This window comes from Lepidochelys kempii, chromosome 3 (assembly GCF_965140285.1).
Source record: "Lepidochelys kempii isolate rLepKem1 chromosome 3, rLepKem1.hap1, whole genome shotgun sequence".
NCBI lineage: Eukaryota > Metazoa > Chordata > Testudines > Cheloniidae > Lepidochelys > Lepidochelys kempii.
In genome coordinates this window covers 60,604,741-60,628,537 of record NC_136382.1, presented here as the reverse complement: position 1 = coordinate 60,628,537, position 23,797 = coordinate 60,604,741, and the positions used below count along the sequence as shown (strand labels likewise).

The following is a 23,797-nucleotide window of genomic DNA, read 5'->3' as shown; positions in this document are numbered from 1 at the left end:
TGGCTCACAACTGAGAGTGCCAATTTCAGAGCAGATTGTCAGAAGCTGGGTAGGCACCCCAAACTGGTGGTATGTTCTATCATTAGATTTCACCAACCCAGTAACACAGGTGAACTCCTGAGTCACTGTAACAGTCTGATCATGGAGTCACAGACAGTCCCCTTGGGCACTTCAGTCTATCTGGTTACCCAGGCAAGCTGGACTTAGTGATAAATGGTCATTTACACCAAAAATCACAAAATATTCATGTTGTGCACAGTCCCAAGAGATCAGTCACTTACCCAAGATCAATTTGTACAATATATCTCACACCAAAGACAACAATGGTAGCTAATTAAGGATTTATTAACTAGGAAAAAGAAATGAGAGGGTTATTTACAGGTGAAAGCAGGCAACATATATACCAGGGGTGGCCAAACTGCGGCTCGTGAGCCATATGTGGCTCTTTTGCTGTTAAAGTACAGCTCCCAGAGCCCTCCAAACCCACCATTCTCCACCTACCAGACTGTGGGGCGGAGCTCAGAGCTTCTGCCCTGCAGTGGGATGGTGGGGCAAGGGACTTCCACTAGAGACGACGGCTGCCTGTAAGAGTGGGGGGAGGCACAATTTAAATGCTCGGCCCTCCCAACAGCTCACAGAGTCACACACCCCTAGGCACACTTCCTCTCTTCAGCTCCCAGGTGTTAGCTCTGAGTGAAGAGGCAGTGGCAAACAGCTGGGAGCTGCAGGGAGGGGTCTCTGCTTTAGCTCCTTGGGGAGAGGCAGCAGCAAAAGCAGCTGAAGCCCCAAGCCCAGGCAGGTGCCTTCCGCAGGGCTGAAGCCCCAAGCCCTGGCAGGTATGCCCCAGCTCTCGAACTTCTGAAGATTGTCATATGTGACTCAGAATGTCACTAAGTTTGGCCACCCCTGATACATACACAAATGAGTTCGGTCTATGATTCCAAAAGGTGACAGAGATGTAGTAATGTATCAGCACTGAATGTCTTTTTTAGAGCTAATCCAGGTTGACCCTGGGAATCTCTGCTTCTGTTTCATAGCTCCAGCCCTGTCAGAGTCCAAACAGCAAAGAGATGAAAAATCTTCATGTTAGCCGTCTTTATTCCCTCTTCCAGAATTCAAACAGATGGGACCTGCCGTCTCGCACATAGCACCTTCCTGGGTAGAAGAGGGCCCTTATCCAGCCTTTTCGTTGTAATGTTCCACAATGGTCCACTTAGTCTTGATATTTCTTCTGGGTGGGTGGGAGAACCACTTTTCCTGTCTAGGTTCACAAGATCAGAACAGGCATTTTTACAGTTATAAAGCAAAATTTACATATTATAGTATGGAATACAGACATTTTACAAATCAGATTATTGCATGCAGCAACTTACAAGCATTTTATAGAGTCTAAACACTAAACACATTCTTACAAGTTCCAGGGGAGCTGATTATGATCCACATTCTTTAATTGCCTTTTCTTTCATTATAACCTTTTGAAGTTAATGGATAAAAGGTTTTTTGATCAGCTGACATCAGAAGATATTTTTTCCTTTTTCCTTTTTTCCTTCAGTTAATAGGGAATTGTGTATTAACAACCATGGGAATTGCTTGTATAATTTCCTATGTACTTCACTGAAGACACATTCTTTACTGAGGAGACTTCAGACACTCCTGTAATACACGGCAGTTTTATAGTCGCTCCAGCTCTAAACTATCTGGGATTCTTGAAGCAAACTTGCGGTGAACGTATGTATCACAGGTCACATTGCAGGCCAGTACTGAGTCATCAGTCATTAGTTAATGTTCGAGTTTGTGGCTCTGAGTTTGGTTTTATTGGCTTTACTGTCCTAATAGTGTATTTATTAAGTTTCAGAGTAGCAGCCGTGTTGCTTTGTATTCGCAAAGAGAAAAGGAGGACTTGTGGCACCTTAGAGACTAACAAATTTATTTGAGCATAAGCTTTCGTGAGCTACAGCTCACTTCATCGGATGCATTTGTTAGTCTCTAAGGTACCACAAGTACTCCTTTTCTTTTTTATTAAGTTTGTGTCTCCTGATCATCAGCTGAGGAGCAGATAATCTCTTGAAATCAAAACTAATATTTTTCCTTCCAAAAATGCATTTTAATAACAGCAAATATAAGCTTTCAAACCATACTTTGGGAAACCTGAACTCTGAGAAAGTGGCTTGTATCTAGGGTTACAGGCTCCACCTATTGGTTGCTTTAGATTAGAGAAATGTAACATTTTCACTCAGAGAATTGTTGGCTATTCTCATGCCCCTGGGTCTTGCCACATCTTCCATAACTTACTGGCTTTGACCTCAAGATTCTGCATGATGTTCAAAAAAAAAGTTGAGTCTGATTGATTTATTTTAATGGTCTGCATACAAGAGACAGCAATGCCAGACTATCATCCAAAATGAAGAATCATTGATAGACTGTCCAAGGGATGCCTTCCTCTAAATACACCCACTGAGGTTTGCAAATGAAATATTTCTGAGTCCTGGAAATGATAGATTCTTTTTTTTCAGAGAATTTAGTATAATTTCCTAACAGACCCATCTCCCCCCTCAACAACAACAAAAATAGAGTGCCCTTAGACCAAACATGTATAGTTCTTAATTTATAATCATCTGTTCCTTCTGTGTCTGAAAGAGACAAAGTGAAGAGTTCAGGTTTATAATGGAAAACTATTGCCTTGAAGGCTGAAAAGGTAAATTATAGTGAGATATTAAGTGTGTTAAATTTCATATGCTATTGGGGCATATGTTGGTAGGACCAGATTTTTTAGATGACTTCCATTAAAATAGTTTTAAATGGTTGGTTAAGCTGGCAAGTATCTTCTGTAATGCAGTCCTAGTTTTACGGCAGCTAGGTCAATCATCAGTAAATGAATGTTCATCATTGGCATACAGAGCACTGAAACCCCGTGTGTTAGAAGCCAAGGAAACACTTGGACAAGGCAGAGTTCTGTATACAGTTTATTACCAACACCACCTACTAGCACACATTTGTGTTTGTGTGTATCATGCTCTGGGTTAAGCTGAGACCTTACACAGGGAGGCAGCAGGGTTTCATCTGCAGTTCATCATCTTGACTGCTGGGGCACTGAGGCATCAGAGTGCCCCTTGTCTCCTCCTGCTGCACCCCCCGCAAGCTTAATCATGGTGTACTCTCTAGGCAAACACTATAATGATATGCAAGGTATGTTTGTATTTTTGTCATTGTGTTCCCTACTCATTCCCAACTGGGCTGCAGTATGAAAATGAATTTAAAAGAAGGGTAATGGAGGAGAGATTACACTGAGGTGACAATGGCACCACTTATCAATGAGCTGATTACAATGTTTATAGGCTTTTCTGTGGTATTTATATCCATAGTATCTGAGAGTGTTACATTTTATTAGCCCTTTTTGGCCCTGACCGTACATTGTGCTATCCCATTTTGGCTCAAGAAGCCAGCTAAAAATCCAGAGTATTGCAGGTTGTTCCAGCTAGAAGGAGAGATTGGTGGAGTCAGGTATCTTTATGTAATGTATGTGGAGTCAGGTATCTTTGATGTAATCTTGTTTATTTACAAAGAATGTACGAAGTCCTGTTTCCCTGAACACAGGAGGAACCAATCAACAGGAGATAGTTGTGAGAGAGACCCCTTGGGAAAGGGTCTCCTGTTCTTTGCAAATAGCTCTCACCTCAGACCTGACAAACTCACTACACTAAACATGTCTTACAGGCTATTTATCCATACAGAGTAGCATGTAAGGTATCTACAGAAAGCTTGTAACTTGTCAAGATTCATAGTCATTATGAGTAAGGCTACATTTACATCACAGAGGTCATGGAAGTCACGGATTCCATGACTTCCAGAGATCTCTGTAACAGTTCTCTGCTTCAGCCCCAATGGCTGTGGGACTCTGGAGCTGGTAGCCAGTGGGGCCCTGGCAGGGTTCCAGCCACAGATGACAGCCGTGACAGGGGGCCCCTGCAAGGTTCCAGTGACAGGTGAGAGATTCCTGAGGTGGCCCTCCTCAGGGTTCCAGGGATGGGTGACAGCCTCATGCAGGGGAGAGGGAGGAGATGCCTTGGGCGAGTGGCTGGGGGTGTCCCGTTTTCTATTTGGGAAATATGGTCACTCTGCTGCTTCCAGCTGCCATGGGTGGAGGGGGGATGCCCTGCAGCTTCCAGCTGCTGTGGGCAGAGGGGGAACCCCACAATTCCCAGCCACCACAGTGGCAGGAGAAACCATGGAGCCTCAGCAGCAAAAGTCACGGACAGGTCACGGCTTCTGTGAAATTTTGTTTATTGCCCGTGACCTGTCCGTGACTTTTACTAAAAATAATCATGAAGCAATCTTAGCCTTAATTATGAGACATATGCATGGGTAATATTTAAGGAATAATGTATTTATATTGAAAGTGTACTTATGGACTTGGAGTAGCAATGAGTCCCCAGGGGATAATATATATCAGTGATGGCCCATTCAAGCAGGAGGAAGTTGTCACCCCATCCTATTCAGCTGGCTATCCAATGCCAGCCTCAATTGTTTAGCTTTGCTCAGTACCAAGAGTTTCAATGGAAAACCATCAGAGGCAACTGCAAACAATTGAAATCACTTTAAGGTAAAAAAAGGAACATTACAACAAGACAGGGATTCATCCTGCCTGTGAATAGAGACAAAAGATTGTTTCAGTGTAACACAGAGTGGGGAAAGGTCCTCTGGAGCCTTTCAATGAGGAGGCATCTTGGGGAGTGGAGATGTTCTCATGAAAAATTGGATCCTGATTCTTGTGAAGCCAGCCAGCTCTGCAACAGACTGAACTTTATTAGAAATAAAAGGTAACTATTAAGTGTAAACTCAGCTTCACGTTTCATGATTTTGTTTTGTATTGTAGCCATTTGTTTCTAGCACACTCTCTTATTTCTAGTAGAATCACTATTCTTTCTTAAATAAGCCTTCTTTTGTGTTATTATAAGTGCTTACAAGTGCTCTGTATTTTACAGGAGCAATGGTTTAAGGTAAACTGGTATACACTGGTAAACTGGTGTACACTGCTCCCTTGGGGGCAGAGGATCTGGTATTTCTGGAGTAACCAGCCTCAGAGGCTGGATATCACAGGGGTACAATTCAAAGGAACTCTGGGACTGGGGTGCACCTCTTGTTCACTTGCAAGGCAAAGATGGGGCTGGTATAGCCCAGAGGGGAGTGGCTGAAAGGCTGGTGCTGTTAAGGAACAGACATACAGGCAAGACTCCCTTATGCTGGCGGCAGGGGTAACAAGGTGACTCACAGTCGTGGGAGCCCCAAACCTCTTTTGGCCAGCACTACATTTTGCTTGAACTGGCTGTGTGTGGCTTTCTTTTTCTGGTTGTTTCTGCTTCTCTCAGCTTGCCTCACATCCATACACATGCACACTCTTATCCAAAACAATATCAAATGTAGCCCTCCACCCACATAATTCTATTTCCTGGCTGATGGGGGGCTGCTGTAAAGGAGCTAAACTTTCTTACAGCTCTCTTAAATGAAGGGTGGTAGTTTCACCCGCCCGCTTCAGTGATATTTCACTCAACCCACAATAATGTATTCACTAAATTAAGCCTCATAATATCCCCAGGAGGGCAGGAAGTATTATCATCCCCATTATACAGACTGGGAATTGAAGCACAGAGAGATTAAATGATTTGTGCCAAGGTCTTAAAAGAAGTCTGTGGCAGACCACAAGCAGAACCCAGATCTCTTGATCCCAATCCAGAGTGTGGACCACAAGAACACCTGGGATAAGAGGGGAATGAGAGGAGGAACAGAGGAGGCTCTCCCCCAATATCACAATTCCACCAACCTTTTTCTTCCTTTTTTAAGTAGGTACCAGCTAGTCATGAAATAACAGGCCTGAGTCTCATTCACACTAAGTCTGTTCTACATGACTCCAGTATAGCAGTGTAAAAAGGCCTTAAAATGGGTATAATTTACTCCCACTTGAATGGTGTTTACACTGCTAGAGTGGTGTAAAATCATGTAAAACAGAATTAGATGCAGTAAAATGGTTACCTACAGGTTTTTGTGATTTCAAGATCCTCCCTTGAAGTGTTGCTGACTATGAAGACATTAATACCAGTGAGAAAGCGTGATCCCCAGTTCTTGTTCAGGGGAAACTAATTTTCTTTTAAGAGGTTGGCTGTTGAGGAGGGCATTGAGTGGATGTTGAAAAATTGTAAAGGGTTCAGAAAAGAGCTATGAGAATGATTCAAGGGCTGGGATACCTGCCTTATAGAGAGATACTTAAGAGATTCGGTCTATTTAGCTTATCAAAGAGAAGGTTAAGATGTGATTTGAGCGCCATCTACAAATAGTAGCACAGGGAAGAGATTTGACTGTAGGGGGCTCTTTAATCTAATGAAGTGGTGTCCATACTTTTCCTCTTGTGTCCCCCCCTTACCAGTAATTGAATGCATCTACACCCTCCCCGCCCCCAGGCTGGGAACCGAGGGCCGAGCCAAGGCCATGGCTGGTGGCCTAGCTGTGGCCAGGAGGGGTGGCCGGGAGTGGAGCCAGGGCCACAGCTGCAGCTGGGGGCTGAGGGCCAAGCCAGGGCCAGGGCTGGCGGCTGAGCTGCGGCCAGAAGCAGGAGCCAAGGCACGGTCAGGAGTGGGGGCTGAGTCACAACTGGGAGCGGGGGCGGGGGCTGTGGCCGGGAGTGGGGGCCAGGAGTGCAGCTGGGTGCTGGCGGCTGGGGCCAAAGTAGGGCTCGGTGGCACTCCCTCCCCACCCCCCATGGGGGCTGGCCTAGGCCCCCCCGTGCCTCCCCCCCAGACTTTCCTCCATGCTTGCCAAGAGGGGCGTGCCCCACAGTTTGGGGACCACTGATCTAATAGACAATGCCATAACAAGAGCATGTGGTTGGAAGCTGATGCTAAAAATTCAGATTGGAATTAAAACACATTTTATAAGTAAAGGTAGTTAGGCATTGGAACAATTTACCAAAGCAAGTGCTGCCAAATCTACCACATCATGTTATTAAATCAAGATTGGGCATCTTGCAAAAAGGTATGTTTTACTTTAGCCAGAAGTTATGGGCTTGATGCAGAAATTCCTGCATGAGATTCTATGGGATGTGATATACAGGAGGTCAGACTAGATGATCATAACAGACCCATCTAGCCTTAAAAACTATGCATTCAAAGTTACTAACTATTGGCAAAGTCTGCTTTGAACAAAGTTACCTTTTATCACTTGAAGAAAATTGTATAAACTTTTTTCAGAGTAACAGCCATGTTAGTCTGTCTTCGCAAAAAGAAAAGGAGTACTTGTGGCACCTTAGAGACTAACCAATTTATTTGAGCATGAGCTTTCGTGAGCTACAGCTCACTTAAGCTGTAGCTCACGAAAGCTCTTGCTCAAATAAATTGGTTAGTCTCTAAGGTGCCACAAGTACTCCTTTTCTTTTTTTGTATAAACTTTGATCATCTACTACCATGATTTTACTGCAAACCAGAGCATAGATTTAAACTCCAATAAATTCTGTGACTAGCTCACTGTCTGCTGGAAGGAGAATAAAATAAAAAATGAGATCAGCAAACAAATTGTTCACTGCAACACAGAACCCCAGAGAAATCTTGAAATGTGGATAAGAGTCTTTTTTGTGTGACTATGGATGGTTATTCCCTATGTACAATCTACAGGTTGTTTGAAAAGCATTCTTCTTGTTAGCTAGTGCGTTCAGTTTGGTGGTCTGTACTTGTTGCTGGGTTCAAGTCATGTGCACAATATTTTATATGGTTAACTGCGGCTAAGATATCATTTATGTGGCTGGATATAGCAAACCCCAAAACAGCGGGTTTAGTCATTGTGATGCATTCCTGAAGCATGTAAGACATATCCCAACATGCTTTGATTTGTGTACATAATCTACAGTGACCTTTTGAGTTTGCTTCTCCACTGCCAAAGATCATGAAACTGTAAATCTGTATGTTGCAGCAACCTACCCATTATTTGATAGTACAGAGTAGAGCTCCTTTTCAATGTCAACAGACAAGAAATTATACTGCAGCCTTTTAAAAGTCAGAAAGCATCAAGCAGTGTGGAGTTAATACTTCTAGGGGCCTTGCCATGGGAATTTGCTGGCCCTAGCCCAGACTACAGATAATTAATTATGTCAGTGAAAGGCTCTGGTGGCCTGTTCTCTTCAGAGAAAAGTGACATCATCTATGGAGCTCTCTGGCAATAAAGCAGAACAAAGCTGTGTGGGCAGGAAATAACAGACAGATGCCTGCTAGTGCTCATTTGATCTGTTTCGAAGCTTTCTGTAAGAAGTAATATATTGCTCAGTACTTCTCCGTAGCACTGCCATCTGTAGCTTGGACTTTTTTTTTTTTTTTTAAACTGTAAGAGGCCAGATTAATCTCTGATGTGGCTCCACTGGCGTCACTTCAGTAGTGTTTACAGTGGGGACGGGTTGGCCCAACGTATGTCTCCCCCCACACACTGATTTTAATAGGACTTTCTGTATTATCATTGGAAGAGACTCGCAGCAATATGCAGTTGATAGTTGATATCACGCTGACTGTGTCATAATGGAAGGTAAAAGTTACAGACGCTGTGGACAGGGATAACACGATTCAGTTTCATTTTCCCACAGCTATTTCTCAAGGGTTTGACCAAAAAAAAAAAGCAATGTGCAATGGTGCTCAGTGACAGGATCCAAGCTTCCAGCTTTGTGCAATGGATCTTGCGCTCAGTAAACGTTTGATCCCAACAACACATGCCCAGCTTGTCTGTTACCAGGGCCACCGCTTGTCCCCGGATCCAAAGCAGGCTGCTATGCCCAGCCTCACTCAAGGAGGTTTATTTTCATATCAGATTTCAGAGTAGCAGCCGTGTTAGTCTGTATTCGCAAAAAGAAAAGGAGTACTTGTGGCACCTTAGAGACTAACCAGTTTATTTGAGCATGAGCTTTCGTGAGCTACAGCTCACTTCATTCCGATGAAACTGGATACAATTAACTTAGGCTTGAATAGAGACTGGAATAACTTGAATAACTGCTGGAAATGGCCCACCTTGATTATCACTACAAAAGGTTTTCTTCCTCCCCCCCCTCCCTCCCCCCCCCCGCTATCCTGCTGGTAATAGCTCATCTTAAGTAATCACTCTGCTTACAGTGTGTATAACACCCATTTTTTCATGTTCTGTGTGTATATAAATCTCCTCACTGTATTTTCCACTGAATGCATCTGATGAAGTGAGCTGTAGCTCACGAAAGCTTATGCTCAAATAAATTGTTTAGTCTCTAAGGACAAAGCCCAGCTACCCTGTGACAAAGTCGTTGTAAGAGTACATAGGGATACTTTGAGGAGGTAGGATATTAATGGAAGGACCCTAAAGGGACAATTTAGTATTATATGATTCAAAGGAGCCTCAATTTAATGTCTTGGGAGTGGCCAATTTTTATTTCTTCATTCTATTTTTTTCTTATTTTAACACAAAATGTAGGAAGATTTTAAAAAAAATTTAAATTAGTCTATCTATTAAGAATCTAACGAGAAGGAGAGTTACAAAATCTAAGTATTTGGACTTTTGTTAGGAATGTTACACTGATATCCGTGTTTGCTTATAATGTGCTCTGAGACACAATAGGGCTACAGCTGCCTGAAGAAGTCATCTGCATTAATTTTATCTAGATGAACCCTTACTGTACACATGCATAACCTGAACTGTCTAACTGGAATTTCCAGAAACAAAAGGTCCCTTCAGTCTCTGCAGTGACATATCACCCAGCATGCCTCAGATACAGCTGAGACCAGGTTGAGAACAGCCACCTGATTTCCTTGAGAGGAGTGTAATATGAGGCCTTGCTCTTGGTCTTTATTAGCACTATGTGAAAAGCTTGCAAAGTCTATTGGAATTTAGGAAATTAGCTACTGGTAGGATCACCACACTGCATAAGGAACCTGTGACCTTATCTAGTTTCTGTTCCTGTACGCAGCAGCTGTTGCACTATTAATAAACTGCAGGTGTAAAATAACAGCACAAGTAATAAAAAATGTCCTCCTATCCATGATTTCACAGCTACTGTCATGCCATTAATCAGAAATAAAATATGACTTTGTAAACTTTGATCCTGTATTATATGGTGCTTTTACTTGTGTAATCGTTCCAGTGTGCCATGGTGATTAGAAAGGTAGTTTTTTGAAAGTGAAAAATACCAGATGAACTTCTAATGGTTTCCTGAAAGCATTGCTTATGAATGATATCATTTGCCCTTAACTTTACACCACACTCCTTCCTAATAGCTTGGGGAATTCTCATTATGTTACTGAAATAAAGAAGCTCTTTGATCAGCAAATTCTAAACTAATTACTGTTTTAGGCAGCAGATTATTACTGATAGGCAGGTAGCTCTGAGAAGATGTGGAGCCAGTTAGCAGGAAGGCAAGTTATGCAGAGCCAGAATTGAAGAAAGAAGTTAAGAAACTGATTGGCTCAGGGGCTTGGTATGAGCTTTACTTTCACCAATGACTCATTGGTTTGACTCCAATCCAGCCCATTTTGGTAATGACTGAAAACTGATATAATCTAATGGCTCTTTGGTGATTTATGTGAAACAAGTTTGACTCATTCAGTCCAGCTTGCAGTGGACAAGTGTCCTATCCCAAAACATACCACCTCAATGAGCACTAAAGTGCAGCTTTGCCAGCAGTCTGATTGGAGAGGCTAAAGACTTAGTGGGCTTGGAGACCAAACTGCAAACTCACCGAATCTCCTCCGCACACCTCTTTGTTGGAGATACAGGAGGAACCTGCAGTGGTGCATACAGAAGAGGTGCCACCCGATACCTCTCCAAATAATAAAAATCCATTTCCGCACCTGCTGAGGCTATTATGCCACCACCCACTGACAATGGCAGATGATTTCACCTACTTTCAAGAACTATTTAAAAGGGTGGCTAGTGAACTCAAGATCACTATGGAGGAGGTGTCAGTGACTCAACATGAACTGACAGATGTCTTGTAACCTGCGACCTCCTCCAAGATTGTCCTCTGATCAATGGAGCTATCATGGACCCAGCCAAGAATATCTGCAAACTCCAGCCACTGTACCCGCAACCTGCAAGAGGGCAGATCAGAAATACTATGTTCCCTCCAAGGGCTCAGAGTTTCTTTTCAGACATCCAGCTCCAAACTCACTGGTAGTCGAAGTGGTGAACCAAAGAAACAAGCAGCAGCATTTCCAGTCCACTCCTTCTGACACGGACAGTAAAAGAATGGATTTATTTGACCACAAGGTTTATGCATCCTCTACACTGCAATTCAGGGTGGCAAACTATGCTGCCCTCCTAGCCAAATATGACCATAAAAATTACGGAAAATTCATGGAATTTATTAATGATATTCCAGAAGAAAAGAGACAGCAATTTAAGGCAGTGGTCTCTGAAGGGCAAATAATTTCCCACATGGCACTCCAGGCTGCCCTTGATGCTGCGGACACCACAGCCAGGTCCACCACGATGGCTGTTGTTATGCGCTAGGCTTTATGGTTCAACTCTTTCTCTTTCCCACGTGAGATAAAGAACACCATGGAGGATCTCCCCTTTGATGGTGAGAAATTATTTGCAGCAAAGACCAAAGAGGTGCTGAACACCATGAAAGATTCCAAGGCTATACTGAGATCTCTGGGCATCCATACACAGGCCTCTAGAAGGAGACAGTATACGTATCTGCCTTACCAACGCCCACGATACCCGGCGTACACACAACAAAGACACCAACAGCCATACAATCAGCAACAGCATCGACACCAGAGACCTAGTCCTCAACACCGCCGCCCCCCGTCCCCCGCCATCAGCAGCATCCCAACCTCCTTCACCTAACAAGCAGATTTGAAGCCTTGGTTGAGGGCATAGAAGACCTCCCACCCACTCCAGCACTCACACTAATTATTCATCCCTTTGGTCACCGTTTGCCCCCATTGAATGACAACTGGTGAGCCATCATTATGGGCAGATGAGCCCTAGAGGTTATCCGATTGGGCTATACCATCCCTTTTCTGTCCATACACCCCTCACCCCCATTCTCTGTCCCTCTTCAGGGACCCCTCTCATGACCACTTGCTCCACCAAGAGGTACAACATCCTCTGCAAACAGGAGCAGTGGAGAGGGTACCCAATCAGCACAGGGAAAAATACTCCCACTATTTTTTGACGCAAAAGAAAAGTGGGGGATGGTGACCCATTCTCGACCTCAGGCAACTCAACATGTTCGTCAAAATGCAAAAATTCAAAATGGTTACCCTAATGACCATTATTCCAGCATTGGATCAGGGAGATTGTTTTTCAGCCCTCAACCTGTAGGATGCTTATTTTCACGTATCTATACACCCTGCCCAAAGACGTTTTCTCATATTTGTTCTGGGAACAAACCTCTACCAATACAGGTCCTACCCTTTAGTCTCTCAACAGCACTCTGCATCTTCTCCAAGATCCTCACGGGGTTACCACACAACTGAGGAAAAAAGGAATAATAATCTTCCCTTCCCTTCCCTTGCCCCCTGAAGCTGCAAACCCGCAAGGAAGTCATCCGAACCACACAGATGACCATCGACTGCTTTCAGGGACTTGGCCTGCAAATAAACAAAAACAAATCCACATTAATCCCTACTCAATGTCTGGAGTTCCTAGGTGCACACCTCAACTCCACAAGTAGCATAGTGTGTCTTCCAACTGAGAGATTCATCAACATAAAGAATCAGGTCACCAAACTGCGGAACAGCCCACAGGTCACGGCTCACAATTGCCTACAACTTCTAGGCCACATGGCTGCATGCACTTTTGTGGTCAAGAACTCATGCTTGTACTTGCGATGCCTATAAGGTTGGCTAGCCACAGTCTACAAACCAAATGTACACAGACTATGCAAACTTCTCATCATGCCTATCAAGATCAAGGACTTACTCATATGGTGGACTTGACCACACAATCTCTGTTCCAGGGTCCCATTTTTACAGGAATCCCCTTCTATTATAATCGCTACAGATGCAATCCTCACTGGTTGGGGTTCACACATGGGTCACCATACCACTCAAGGATTATGGTCCCCTACAGATAACTTACTACGTATAAATCTTCTAGAGCTGTGAGTGGTCCACAACGCCTGCCTCCACTTTCTCCCACTCATCAAGAAACAAAAGATCAGGATCATGACCGACAACATTGCTTCTGTTTTATTGTCCCAACTCACGGGCCATCTACACCACCCAAACATAGCAATGCTCCACGACAAGGCATGGCTCTTCAATGGTTCTCCTACGAAGAACGAGGCTGCTCCAAGCAGGTGCAAACTGTACTATTACACAACAGGACACAATCTACACATACCACCTATATCAATAAGTGGTCTAGGTTCACGGCATGGTGTTCTGCCAGGCAAATCGCTCCTACTTCCGCACCTCTTCCAGTCGTGCTGAACTACCTTCCGGAGCTCCAACAATCTGGGCTCTCCTTTAGCTCCATAAAGGTACATCTGGCAGCAATCACAGCATTTCACCGGAACATCGGTGACACCGCTATCTTTGCCTACCCCACGAAAAGATTCCTCAAAGGCATCCAGACCCTGTCCCCCATCAGACCACCCACTCAGCCATGGGACCTCCACTTGGTCCTCACATGTTTGATGCAAAAGCCCTTTGAACTGTTAGCATCCTGCTCTCTACTACACCTCTCTATGAAAGCTGCATTCTCAGTGGCAATTACATCCGCCAGACATGTAGAACTTGGAGCTCTCATGGCTGACCCACCGTATACTATCTATTTTAAGGATAAAGTCATGCTCCGAATGCATCCAAAATTTCTCCTGAAGGTATATTCATCCTTCCACCTTAATGAACCCATCCATCTACCAACCTTCTTTCCTAAACCGCATGTGAACTCTTTCGAAGCAGCAATGCACACACTTGATGTGCTCAGAACTTTGTCCTTTTATTTGGATAGGATTAGTTTGTTCAGGGCTTCCCCTAAACTTTGTATCTCAGTCGCAGAGCGATCTAAGGGCAAATCATTATCCACTCAGAGAATATCCAACTGCATATTGGAGTGCATCTGTTTATGCTACCAACTAAAGAAGATACATCCTCCAACCTCTATTAAGGAACACTCTACCAGATCTGTGTCAACATCTGTTGCATTCCTACATAACATTCCCCTGCAAGGCTGCGACTTGGGCTTTGAAGCACACCTTTGCCAAACATTATGCCTTTACTCGGGGACCCTTGACTGACACTCAAATGGCCTGAGCTGTGCTGTCTACAGCTTTCTTACCAGATCTGAAGTCCCTACCATCCTAGAGATACTGCTATTCAGTCACCTGGAGTGGAGCACACACAGGGACATCTCTCTCTCGAAGAGGAGGTTACTCACCTGTGTAGCAACTGATGTTCTTTGAGATGAGTGTCCCTGTGGGTGCTCCACTACCCACACTCCTCCCCTCTACTTTGGAGTTTGGGGCGGTCTCCTTTGTAGAGAAGGAACTGAGGAGTCATGGCCGCGCACACGCTGTTAAGGCACCAGCGGCGCATGAGGCAGACCCATGCGGGTACTGGTGTACAAATCTCCGAGCGAAAGTGCATGGACACATCAGCACCGGGAATGGAGCACCCACAGGGACACTCATCTCAAAGAACATCAGTTACTGCACAGAGGAGTAACTGCCTCTTTTGCATAAAATGTTCTCAGCCTGACTCCTTTTCACAAAGCCCTTATTTACCGTGTAATTTATACCAACTTTAAGGCCAGAGTGATGTAAATGGAACTTTGTGGTGAGAATCAGAATGAGAATCAGGCCAAGAGTATTTTATACAAAATTAAAACATCTGTGATGCTATTTATTATTTGTAAAGCACTAACTAAGGTCAGTTTGGGACAAGAAACAATATCAAAGCCACATCAGTGGTAAAGAAGAAGATATGTTGGGTGACCAGAGGAGAGGGGCAGTGTTAGTTTATAATTTGGGGAATGTTTTTCTCCTCTTATTCTGCTCCCATTCCTCTCTTCTTCTTATAATGTGTTGGGATAGAGAAGGCACTTGACGAATATTAGTGTTAAGGTCTTACAGAATAAGTGTGCCTTTATTAAAGGATTTGAATGAGGAGAAGATGTGATTGAAAGGTTATTCCAACCACTGGTAATAGCATGGATGAAGGCATAAAGCTAGAAGTGGGAAGAGGGCATGAAGGGGAGTGAGGCTGGCAGTGTTGGTAGAATGAAGGGAAGTGATAAGAAAGGGACTCCAAGATGTAGGCTAGAATGGAGTTGTATCCTCCCATGATGAAGTCAGACATGGTCTTTCACCCTTTGTAATCTTCAGCTTCACAGACAGCTTTCTTTTTCAAATTAAATCCTCAACAGCTCACTAAACAGCTATTCTCAGAGGCTTTAGATCAGAGAGCCACATGATTTCTGACTCACTTTGCGGGGGAATGCATCCTACTGTTCTCCCATCAAGTCTCAGGAAGAATTAGGAAGAAGGCATAAATGAGTCCTCAGTGCTGAGCTGACACCGGAGATCACACTGAGATATCAAAACAGATAACATGACAGATCACACTCAGCCCAAACCCCCTTCTTCCAGAACCTGTTACCAGTTACCCAGCTCTTTCAACCAGATTAGCCTCTATATGCTAAGTGGGGGAGAAATATCAAGGGTTAACTTTTCAGCAGAGTTTAATTTGTCAGGCACTGAAATCCCATTGAAACTACTCCCTCGGGCTCCTTTGTAATCCCAAACTCAAATTCCCAACCAAAGAATGTGATTGTCAAGGATGAGAAATATTGTCCTTTAACACAATATTAATAGATGCCTTCTATGATGAAATAACTGGCTCTGTGGATATGGGGAAAGTGGTGGATGTGATGTATCTTGACTTTAGCAAAGCTTCTGATACAGTCTCCCACAGTATTCTTGCCAGCAAGTTAAAGAAGTATGGATTGGATGAATGGACGATAAGGTGGATAGAAAGCTGGCTAGATTGTCAGGCTCAATGATCAATGGTTCGATGTCTAGTTGGCAGCCAGTATCAAGCGGAGTGCCCTAGGGGTCGGTTCTGGGGTCAGTTTTGTTCAACATCTTTATTAATGATCTGGATGATGGGATTAATTGCACCCTCAGCAAGTTCACAGATGATACTATAATGGGGGAGAGGTAAATACTCTGGAGGGTAGGGACAGGGTCTAGAGTGACCTAGACAAATTGGAGGATTGGGCCAAAAGAATTCTGATGAGGTTCAACACGGACAAGTGCAGAGTCCTGTACTTAGGAAGGAAGAATCCAATGCACCGCTACAGGCTGAGGACCGACTGGCTAAGCAGTAGTTCTGCAGAAAAGGACATGGGGATTACAGTGGACGAGAAGCTGGATATGAGACAGCAGTGTGCCCTTGTTGCCAAGAAGGCTAACGGCATATTGGGCTGTATTAGTAGCAGCATTGCTAGCAGATCGAGGGAAGTGATTATTCCCCTCTGTTAGACACTGGTGAGGCCACACCTGGAGTATTGTGTCCAGTTTTGGTCCCCCCACCACAGAAGGGATGTGGAAAAATTGGAGAGAGTCCAGCAGAAGGCAACAAACATTATTAGGGGGCTGGGGCACATGACTTACGAGGAGAAGCTGAGGGAACTGGGGTTATTTAGTCTGCAGAAGAGAAGAGTGAGGGGGGATTTGATAGCAGCCTTCAACTACCTGAAGAGGGGTTCCAAAGAGGATGGAGCTAGGCTGTTCTCAGTGGTAGCAGATGACTGAACAAGAAGCAATGGTCTCAAGTTGCAGTCGGGGAGGTCTAGGATGAATATTAGGAAACACTATTTCACTAGGAGAGTGGTGAAGAACTAGAATGGATTACCTAGGGAAGTGGTAGAATCTCCATCCTTAGAGGTTTTTAAGGCCTGGTTTGACAAAGCCCTGGCTGGGATTATTTAATTGGTGTTGGTCCTGCTTTGAGCAGGGGATTGGACAAGATGACCTCCTGAGTTCTCTTCCAACCGTAATATTCTATGATTCTATGTTATATAAAAAACCCTAAACACTGGAAACTCAGGAAATCCAGAGTTAAAATTCCATAGCTTCCTGGCTCTGACCCTGGCCCTGGTCACTCTCTGCCTTCGAGTTGAAAACCCTTACCAACTGCATATGTGAATTTCAACAATATGGTCCCTAGTTATTAAGAATATAGGTATTACCATACTAGATCAGACCAGTGATTCATCTAGTCCACTAGCCTCTCTGATAGAGGCCAGAACCAATGCTTCAGAGGAAGAAGATATAACAATATTCACAATGGACAATAACGGAAAAGCCAGAAAACAGGCATTTTCTGCCTAATTACAGAGAAGCTAGTGCTTGGCTTAGGCTCTCAAGCATGAGGGCATATATCCCTTATACTTTTATCCTTTCTAATGTAACTGTGGACGTTCTTATTATCCATATAAAAGTCCAGTTCTTTTTTTACTCCTGTAAGATCTTGGATTTAATATCTTGTGGCAATGAGTTCTATGTGCTAGCTGTAGGTTGTGTAAAAATTATTTCATTTTATCAGTTTCAAATTGTATTGTCTCTGATTTTTCTGGGTAGCCCTTTATTCTTATAGTATGAAAAACAGGTATAAGGATTCTCAGGTTGGGCACTGAAAAATGGAGGCACCCAAATGCAATGGCTTAATTTATTTTATTTATTTTGTAAATTTAGGCCTTAAATTCAGATTAGGTGGAACTGAGTTTGTAACATTCACAAGCCTCCTATCAAAAGTTCACACACAGAGCCCCTCACATGGCTCCCAGGTGAAACAAAAACTGCTAGTAACTAAAAACCTTTCTACTCTAACTAGGTAAAAGTAACTTTTGTGCTAGTTCACCTTGAAAACTACTGCTAGTGCATCAGTAACATGGTAGGCACTGTACAGCATAAAGGAAGATTCGATATGGTACCAGCTTTAAAGAACATACAATCTGAACAGCATATAAAATTGGTTTGGAGTTTTCATATCAAACAATTTTAAGTTATGAGTGAATTTAAAAGGTAAAGTGATTTTCTAAAAGTGAAAACTCATCCATTTTTCTAAGTTCCTCACAGTGATTCTCAACCTCTTGTCTAAATAATCTCAAACTTTAAAATAAAATCTTGATTGACTAGAAATTGTTGTAATATCTGATTGTCTCATATCTCTGAATGTTCCCACTTACCGCAATGACAAGGGGAATGGAGTTGAGAAATGGTTTTCTAGTGCCAGAAAACCCCATTTATTCCACCAAAAACCGCTAGAGACTGCAGTCTGTGATTTTATATGCAAGTTTACTTCCAATCTGAAATCCCTTCCTTGTGCTTGTGCCCTCGCATGTGTTTTATATTAAGTAACATTGTGTCCTTAAACAAACAAGAAACATAAAAGAAAATACCCACCAGTTGGGATGATAGAGTCTCTGTTTGCCAGAACTGGGATATGTGTGCCATCTATTGTCCCACTATAGTTCAGGAAGCTTCAAATCCCTCATCTATTTTCTGCACATTGTCCAGACTCACATGTCTGCATATCAAGAGATACTTATGGCCTTGGACACCTTTCTGACAACCACTCTACTGGGTTTTCCAACACCAAAGTGACTACCTACCAACCAGAGTTGCCAGCTTCCAGAGTGCAATTGCCACCCGCTTTTCCGCTGCCAAAGCAGCTCTCATTCTAACGTCTCTGTGCTAGAGGGCTGAGGAGAGCTCAACACACAGATCCAGGAGTGTGGCCATCTGCCTCCAGAAGTTCTGCAGCCACAGTTGGTCACCCCAAATCTGCATCACAGTGTGGTCCCACCATTCAGTGCTCCTTTCTCCAGCGTAGAAGCACCACTCTACTGTGTGGAGCTGGTCAGCAAATGCCTGCAACACCCTCAGTTTTAATTCACTGTCTACATTATGCATTACCCCTCCTCAATTGTCTTATCTTCATTGCAGCACTACAGCTGGTAGCGGAAGTTCCACAAATTCAATGTGCCCTGAGTTTCTAAAACAGACTTGAAAATTCCTCTGAGCTGTTCAGGATTCATGTTTCTTTTAGTGACATAATAGACAGAAAAGTGGCATGAGGAACTGTAGGAATTTTTAAAAATGGCATGAAAATTATGGGATGGAATTATGGGGGAGCTCCCATAAATCTGAGCACTATGCTGGCATCCCAAAATGCACTGCAAAATGTCCCACGAGCATTGCATCGGACAGTGGTGCGGAAGAGACTGGGACGTCCACGCACAGTGCACTACATTTTCCGCTGACACAACCACAAGTGGCGACGATGTGCGGCAAGAACAAAAGCAGCCAAATGTGCACATGCTCTTGTGATATAGGAATGTTGGTGGCTGTAAGCTGGCAGTGAACCTTTGTAGTGAAGACATAGCCAAGAAGTACTTCAACAAAAGTACTTCACAGTGGAGAATCTGCCTCAGTTCTTTTTTCTTTTTCTTTTTTTAAAACCAAGTATGTGGCCCCAGGCAACCCAGCTCTTTCCCAACAGGACTATTTTGGCTTGCTATCTGAAAATGGCCTGTGTCCTAAAATTTATTTTAATTATATACTTTTTCACTATACCTTAAAACAAAACAGCAACACGAGGGCTAGTCTTGTTGTTTAAGTGGAAAATTAGTCATTTGGAGGAAGCATGAAATCATTAATTTCACAGGCCAGCTATTTTAGCCAATTCCCCATGCAATCATTATGAGGAGTTTGTAGGGAGACTAACTGAAATCCTGAGAAATACTGAAAGCTACACTATTATCTGTGACCCTGTAGCCCATTAAGATTTAAGAGCAGTTGCACTTCAAAATCCTCCCACTCCTGGATTTGTGTCTTACCAGATAAAAGCAATTTGTGTTCAGTTCAGCACAGACCTATTTTTGCTCTGATGCTTCCTAGCAACCTCAGTGGAGTATCTGTTTGTTAGTTTGCTTTTCATAAATTGTTATCATAAGCCCATGGTAACATACAAGGAAACAGTACTTGATGAACTAGCTGATACCCCTGACAAGATGAGGATATGAACAATGAGCATATGATATCTACACACACACTTTTTCGTTTATACACACATATATACAAGGGAATATACAGTACATGTGACATGGACATATATCACATATTGTAAATATATACACATATGGTGATATCCATGTGAAAAGTCATAGAACTATGTGAAGAACTAATATCATATATCTTTGAGCACCTCATCTGTCCCCTGTCCATCCATCTTCCCATCCTCCTTTGAACTTTTTAACATTCCAAAAACATTTTCAATGAGTTGTCATTATATATGAAATAAAATCAGCCTAACAGAGAAATATTTACTTGTTTCCCCCCTCAAATTATGTTCAGTCCTGTAGTAGAGGGCAGAACATCACAAATTAATCATCCAATATCTCGCAGCCTTGCAGTGCTTTCCGCTTTTCTGTGGGATCCAATACTCGCTTTTTCCTTTGGAAGGGCCCAGGAGAATGGATTTGAAAATTGTGATATTTATATGCATAGAAAAACTGTTTCATTCCACTTTGAGAGGGTTTTATGGCTTCCTCTGAGCACAGAAACACTGAACTCATGATAAGTAATGTACCTGCTGTTACAGTGAGAGTATGAAAAATAGTCATGATAAATTTTCTTTAACGTCTCTAAAGCATTCCTACAATAACTCTTTTCATGTACTGTAAGTATCTTATACAGAGTACATGATCGATTGTAGTGTACAGCTTTTATTGGCATAAGTTAGGGATGACCTGTATAACTCATTTTTGTCACTCATAAGTAATGTGGCTTCCTCAGACTCATGCTGATAAAACATTTATACTCCTCTATCATGAATTCTCTATATTACAGGAAGAGACAGTTGCAATACCTGGTTGCCTAATATTTTCCATTAGAAGCCCCTGTTCTTAGTTGTTTATAACTGCTAATGTTCTTATGTGGGCTGCTTACACTCTACCTCAGGCTTAATTTTTAAGTGTCAGTAAAAGTGGCTTAGCTGTTTCCAAGAATTAAGTTTAGGGAAAAGAGCTAGTTTTGCTAATGTTAAAAGCCTTTTCTTTGAAGAGCTCTAGTGCATCCATGGTAAAATTGGCAGAGGGATAGTCCTGGGGACAGAGAGGTACCTTTTCTTCCCCATGAAAACACACCCAGATTTGGCCAAGTTATAAGCCTTTGAAAATCATCATTTGTGTGTGTGTTTAGAGCTTTATAGAAGCTTGCTGCTAAAATCTCTGAACCTTCCATGTGCACTGAAATGTCTTCCCAGATCTGCACAGATTGAGCATTACATGGGGCAGGAGCAGCAGCTGCCTCTTTGACCTAAGGGAAGGAGAGAGCCAGTAGGAAAGCATGAGTTCTTCTCTACTTACTGACTATAATTCTGTGAAATTCACAATCCTTCTTATTGAGCAAGGCTTCATAACTTCACGTTAAGAGACAGGCAAGTGTCATTCCCCCATTTTACCAGTGGGGCAACAGGTATTGCACAAAGTCACTTCAGACACAGTTGAGACCTGGCCTCTGTTTCTGATATGGCAGAACCACAGCATGTCAAATCAATGTGCTTAGCTCTGCTATTTGTAACCACAAGAACAAACTCCCATTCAGAGCCGGGAATAAACTCCTAAGATTCCTCTGTTGTCCAGCAAATAATTAGGTAAGCCACTGTCAAAGTGTGTGCTGTGTCCCCCTGTAGTGGCTGGTCCACATAGATGTTAACAGTTCTTTATTACTACTAGTTACTCTCTTAGCTCAAGTTTTTGAGATCCATGCTATGAATATAAAGGTCCTTAATTCAAACCTTACTGCTGATCCATATGGCAGTTAATATGGTTCCATGTATTTTATTTTTCCAGTTCCCTTTTTAAAAAAACCTAGACATTTACGTACAATAATTACTTTAAAAGAACATTATGGTTGCAAAGTCAAGCATTCAGTCGTTAGGAAATGACAGAATTATAGTTGTCCATGAAATCTTAATTCAGCCCCCTTGTGTGTGCTGTATGGTGTAGTTTAATTACATGATCATATATTCTTTGTTCTACAAGACACCTTCTTCATCCAGTGCACAGGATGGACAGTGGATGAGGCAGGAGGTAGTAAGAAGAACAAGGATGTTCTATTCTGGTTAAGGTCCTAGACTGGGACCCAGGAGAGCTAGGTTTTACCCCGAATGTCATAGACTTCATACGTGATGGTAGGAAACAGGTTTCAGAATAACAGCCGTGTTAGTCTGTATTCGCAAAAAGAAAAGGAGTACTTGTGGCACCTTAGAGACTAACCAATTTATTTGAGCATAAGCTTTTGTGAGCTACAGCTCACTTCATCGGATGCATACTGTGGAAAATACAGGAGATGTTCTTATACATACAAACCATGAAAAAATGGGTGTTTACCACTACAAAAGGTTTTCTCTCCCCCCACCCCACTCTTCTGCTGGTAATAGCTTATCTAAAGTGATCACTCTCCTTACAATGTGTATGATAATCAAGTTGGGCCATTTCCAGCACAATAATTCATAGCCACAAAGAGTCAAATGAAGATTACAGAGGCAATCTTTATTCTGGCATTTCCCACCTGCTTGATTTTGGAATCTTAATATTCTTTTAACCCCCGCCCCCCCCCACCATGTACTCTGTGTGTGTACTATATACACACACTGCACACACTGTAGTTATAGTAATACACGTGTGGTTTGCTTGTTGATTGTAGGTTGTCTAATTATATTGAATTGAAATCCCGCAGGCTAGAGAAGATGTCATCCACATGCTGAAGACAGAGAAAACCAAACCTGAAGTTTTAGAGGCCCACTATGGATCTGCAGCTCCAGAGAACGTGCTGCGAGTGTTGCATAGGGATGCCATCCTTGCCCAAGAAAAATCTGTAGGGGAAGATGTCTATGAGAAACCCATTTCAGAGGTAATAACTTATCCAATTCCCCAAGAAAGGATGGATAGAATGAGTCATGATGAATAAACTGTGCCCATTTACCTTGCTGTCATTGCACAAAGCAAGAGCCAAATGCAGTGTTCACTGCTCATGCAAATAAAAGGAATTGAAGGGAAGGTGAATATTTCCTTGTTACGAAACCACCAAAGCATGTTCCCCATGATAATAGCATTGGCTCTGAATGCAAAAACAAAAGCCTCTCATGTTCTTTAGGGGACTTTGCCCTCCTTCCCCCCCTGCTCCCCTAAGTAGTGAACATGAAGCAGTTAAGCAAAGACAAACCCTCCCAGGATGGTGAATGGTTACATTTTGACTCCACATTTTAAATTCCTTTCCATTAATAGGTACAAATCTGTAGTGATAAGTGCTCTTGACAGTGTGTCTTCTGTTAGAGTATCATCAAGTGAGCAGTTAGGATGAGAAGTCTATTTCACTCACACCAGTGTAAATTAAATGTTACTCCATTGAAGTCAATCCACATGCAAAATAAATTTCCCTCCCACCCCAATTTTCATGAGACTGGATCATTGCATCAGGTGAAGAAGTTAAGTCTAGGGACCAAATCCCATAGTCTTTACTCAGTCCTTAGAAAGTTTGTCTTCAACAGTCATTTTGTCAATACGATGACTGTGGGCACAATCCTGTACCCAATGGCATCAGTCAACCTGATTCTCTGTTATAATGCTGATTTTATGCTGGTTTAATGCCATTGAAGTCAACAAAGTTACACGAGCATTAAAATGGTGTAACAGTGTGGAGAATCAGGCGTATAGGGGGCAAGATCAGGCTCTAAGTTAGACCTATAGCATTTGATCCTTGGTTTGAAGTCTATGAAGCTAT

General features: G+C 42.8%; 1 protein-coding gene across 6 annotated transcripts in view; it reads left to right on the top strand.

Moving 5' to 3' along the window:
• FILIP1 (filamin A interacting protein 1) overlaps positions 1 to 23,797 on the top strand; it is a 168,688-nt gene that overhangs the window by 79,991 nt on the left and 64,900 nt on the right. For all 6 annotated transcript variants that reach the window (XM_073336473.2, XM_073336472.2, XM_073336467.2 and 3 more), the window contains exon 3: positions 22,754 to 22,927. In XM_073336473.2, coding sequence (XP_073192574.1) covers positions 22,754 to 22,927 — 174 coding nt within the window. The remainder of the gene's footprint in view (positions 1 to 22,753; positions 22,928 to 23,797) is intronic.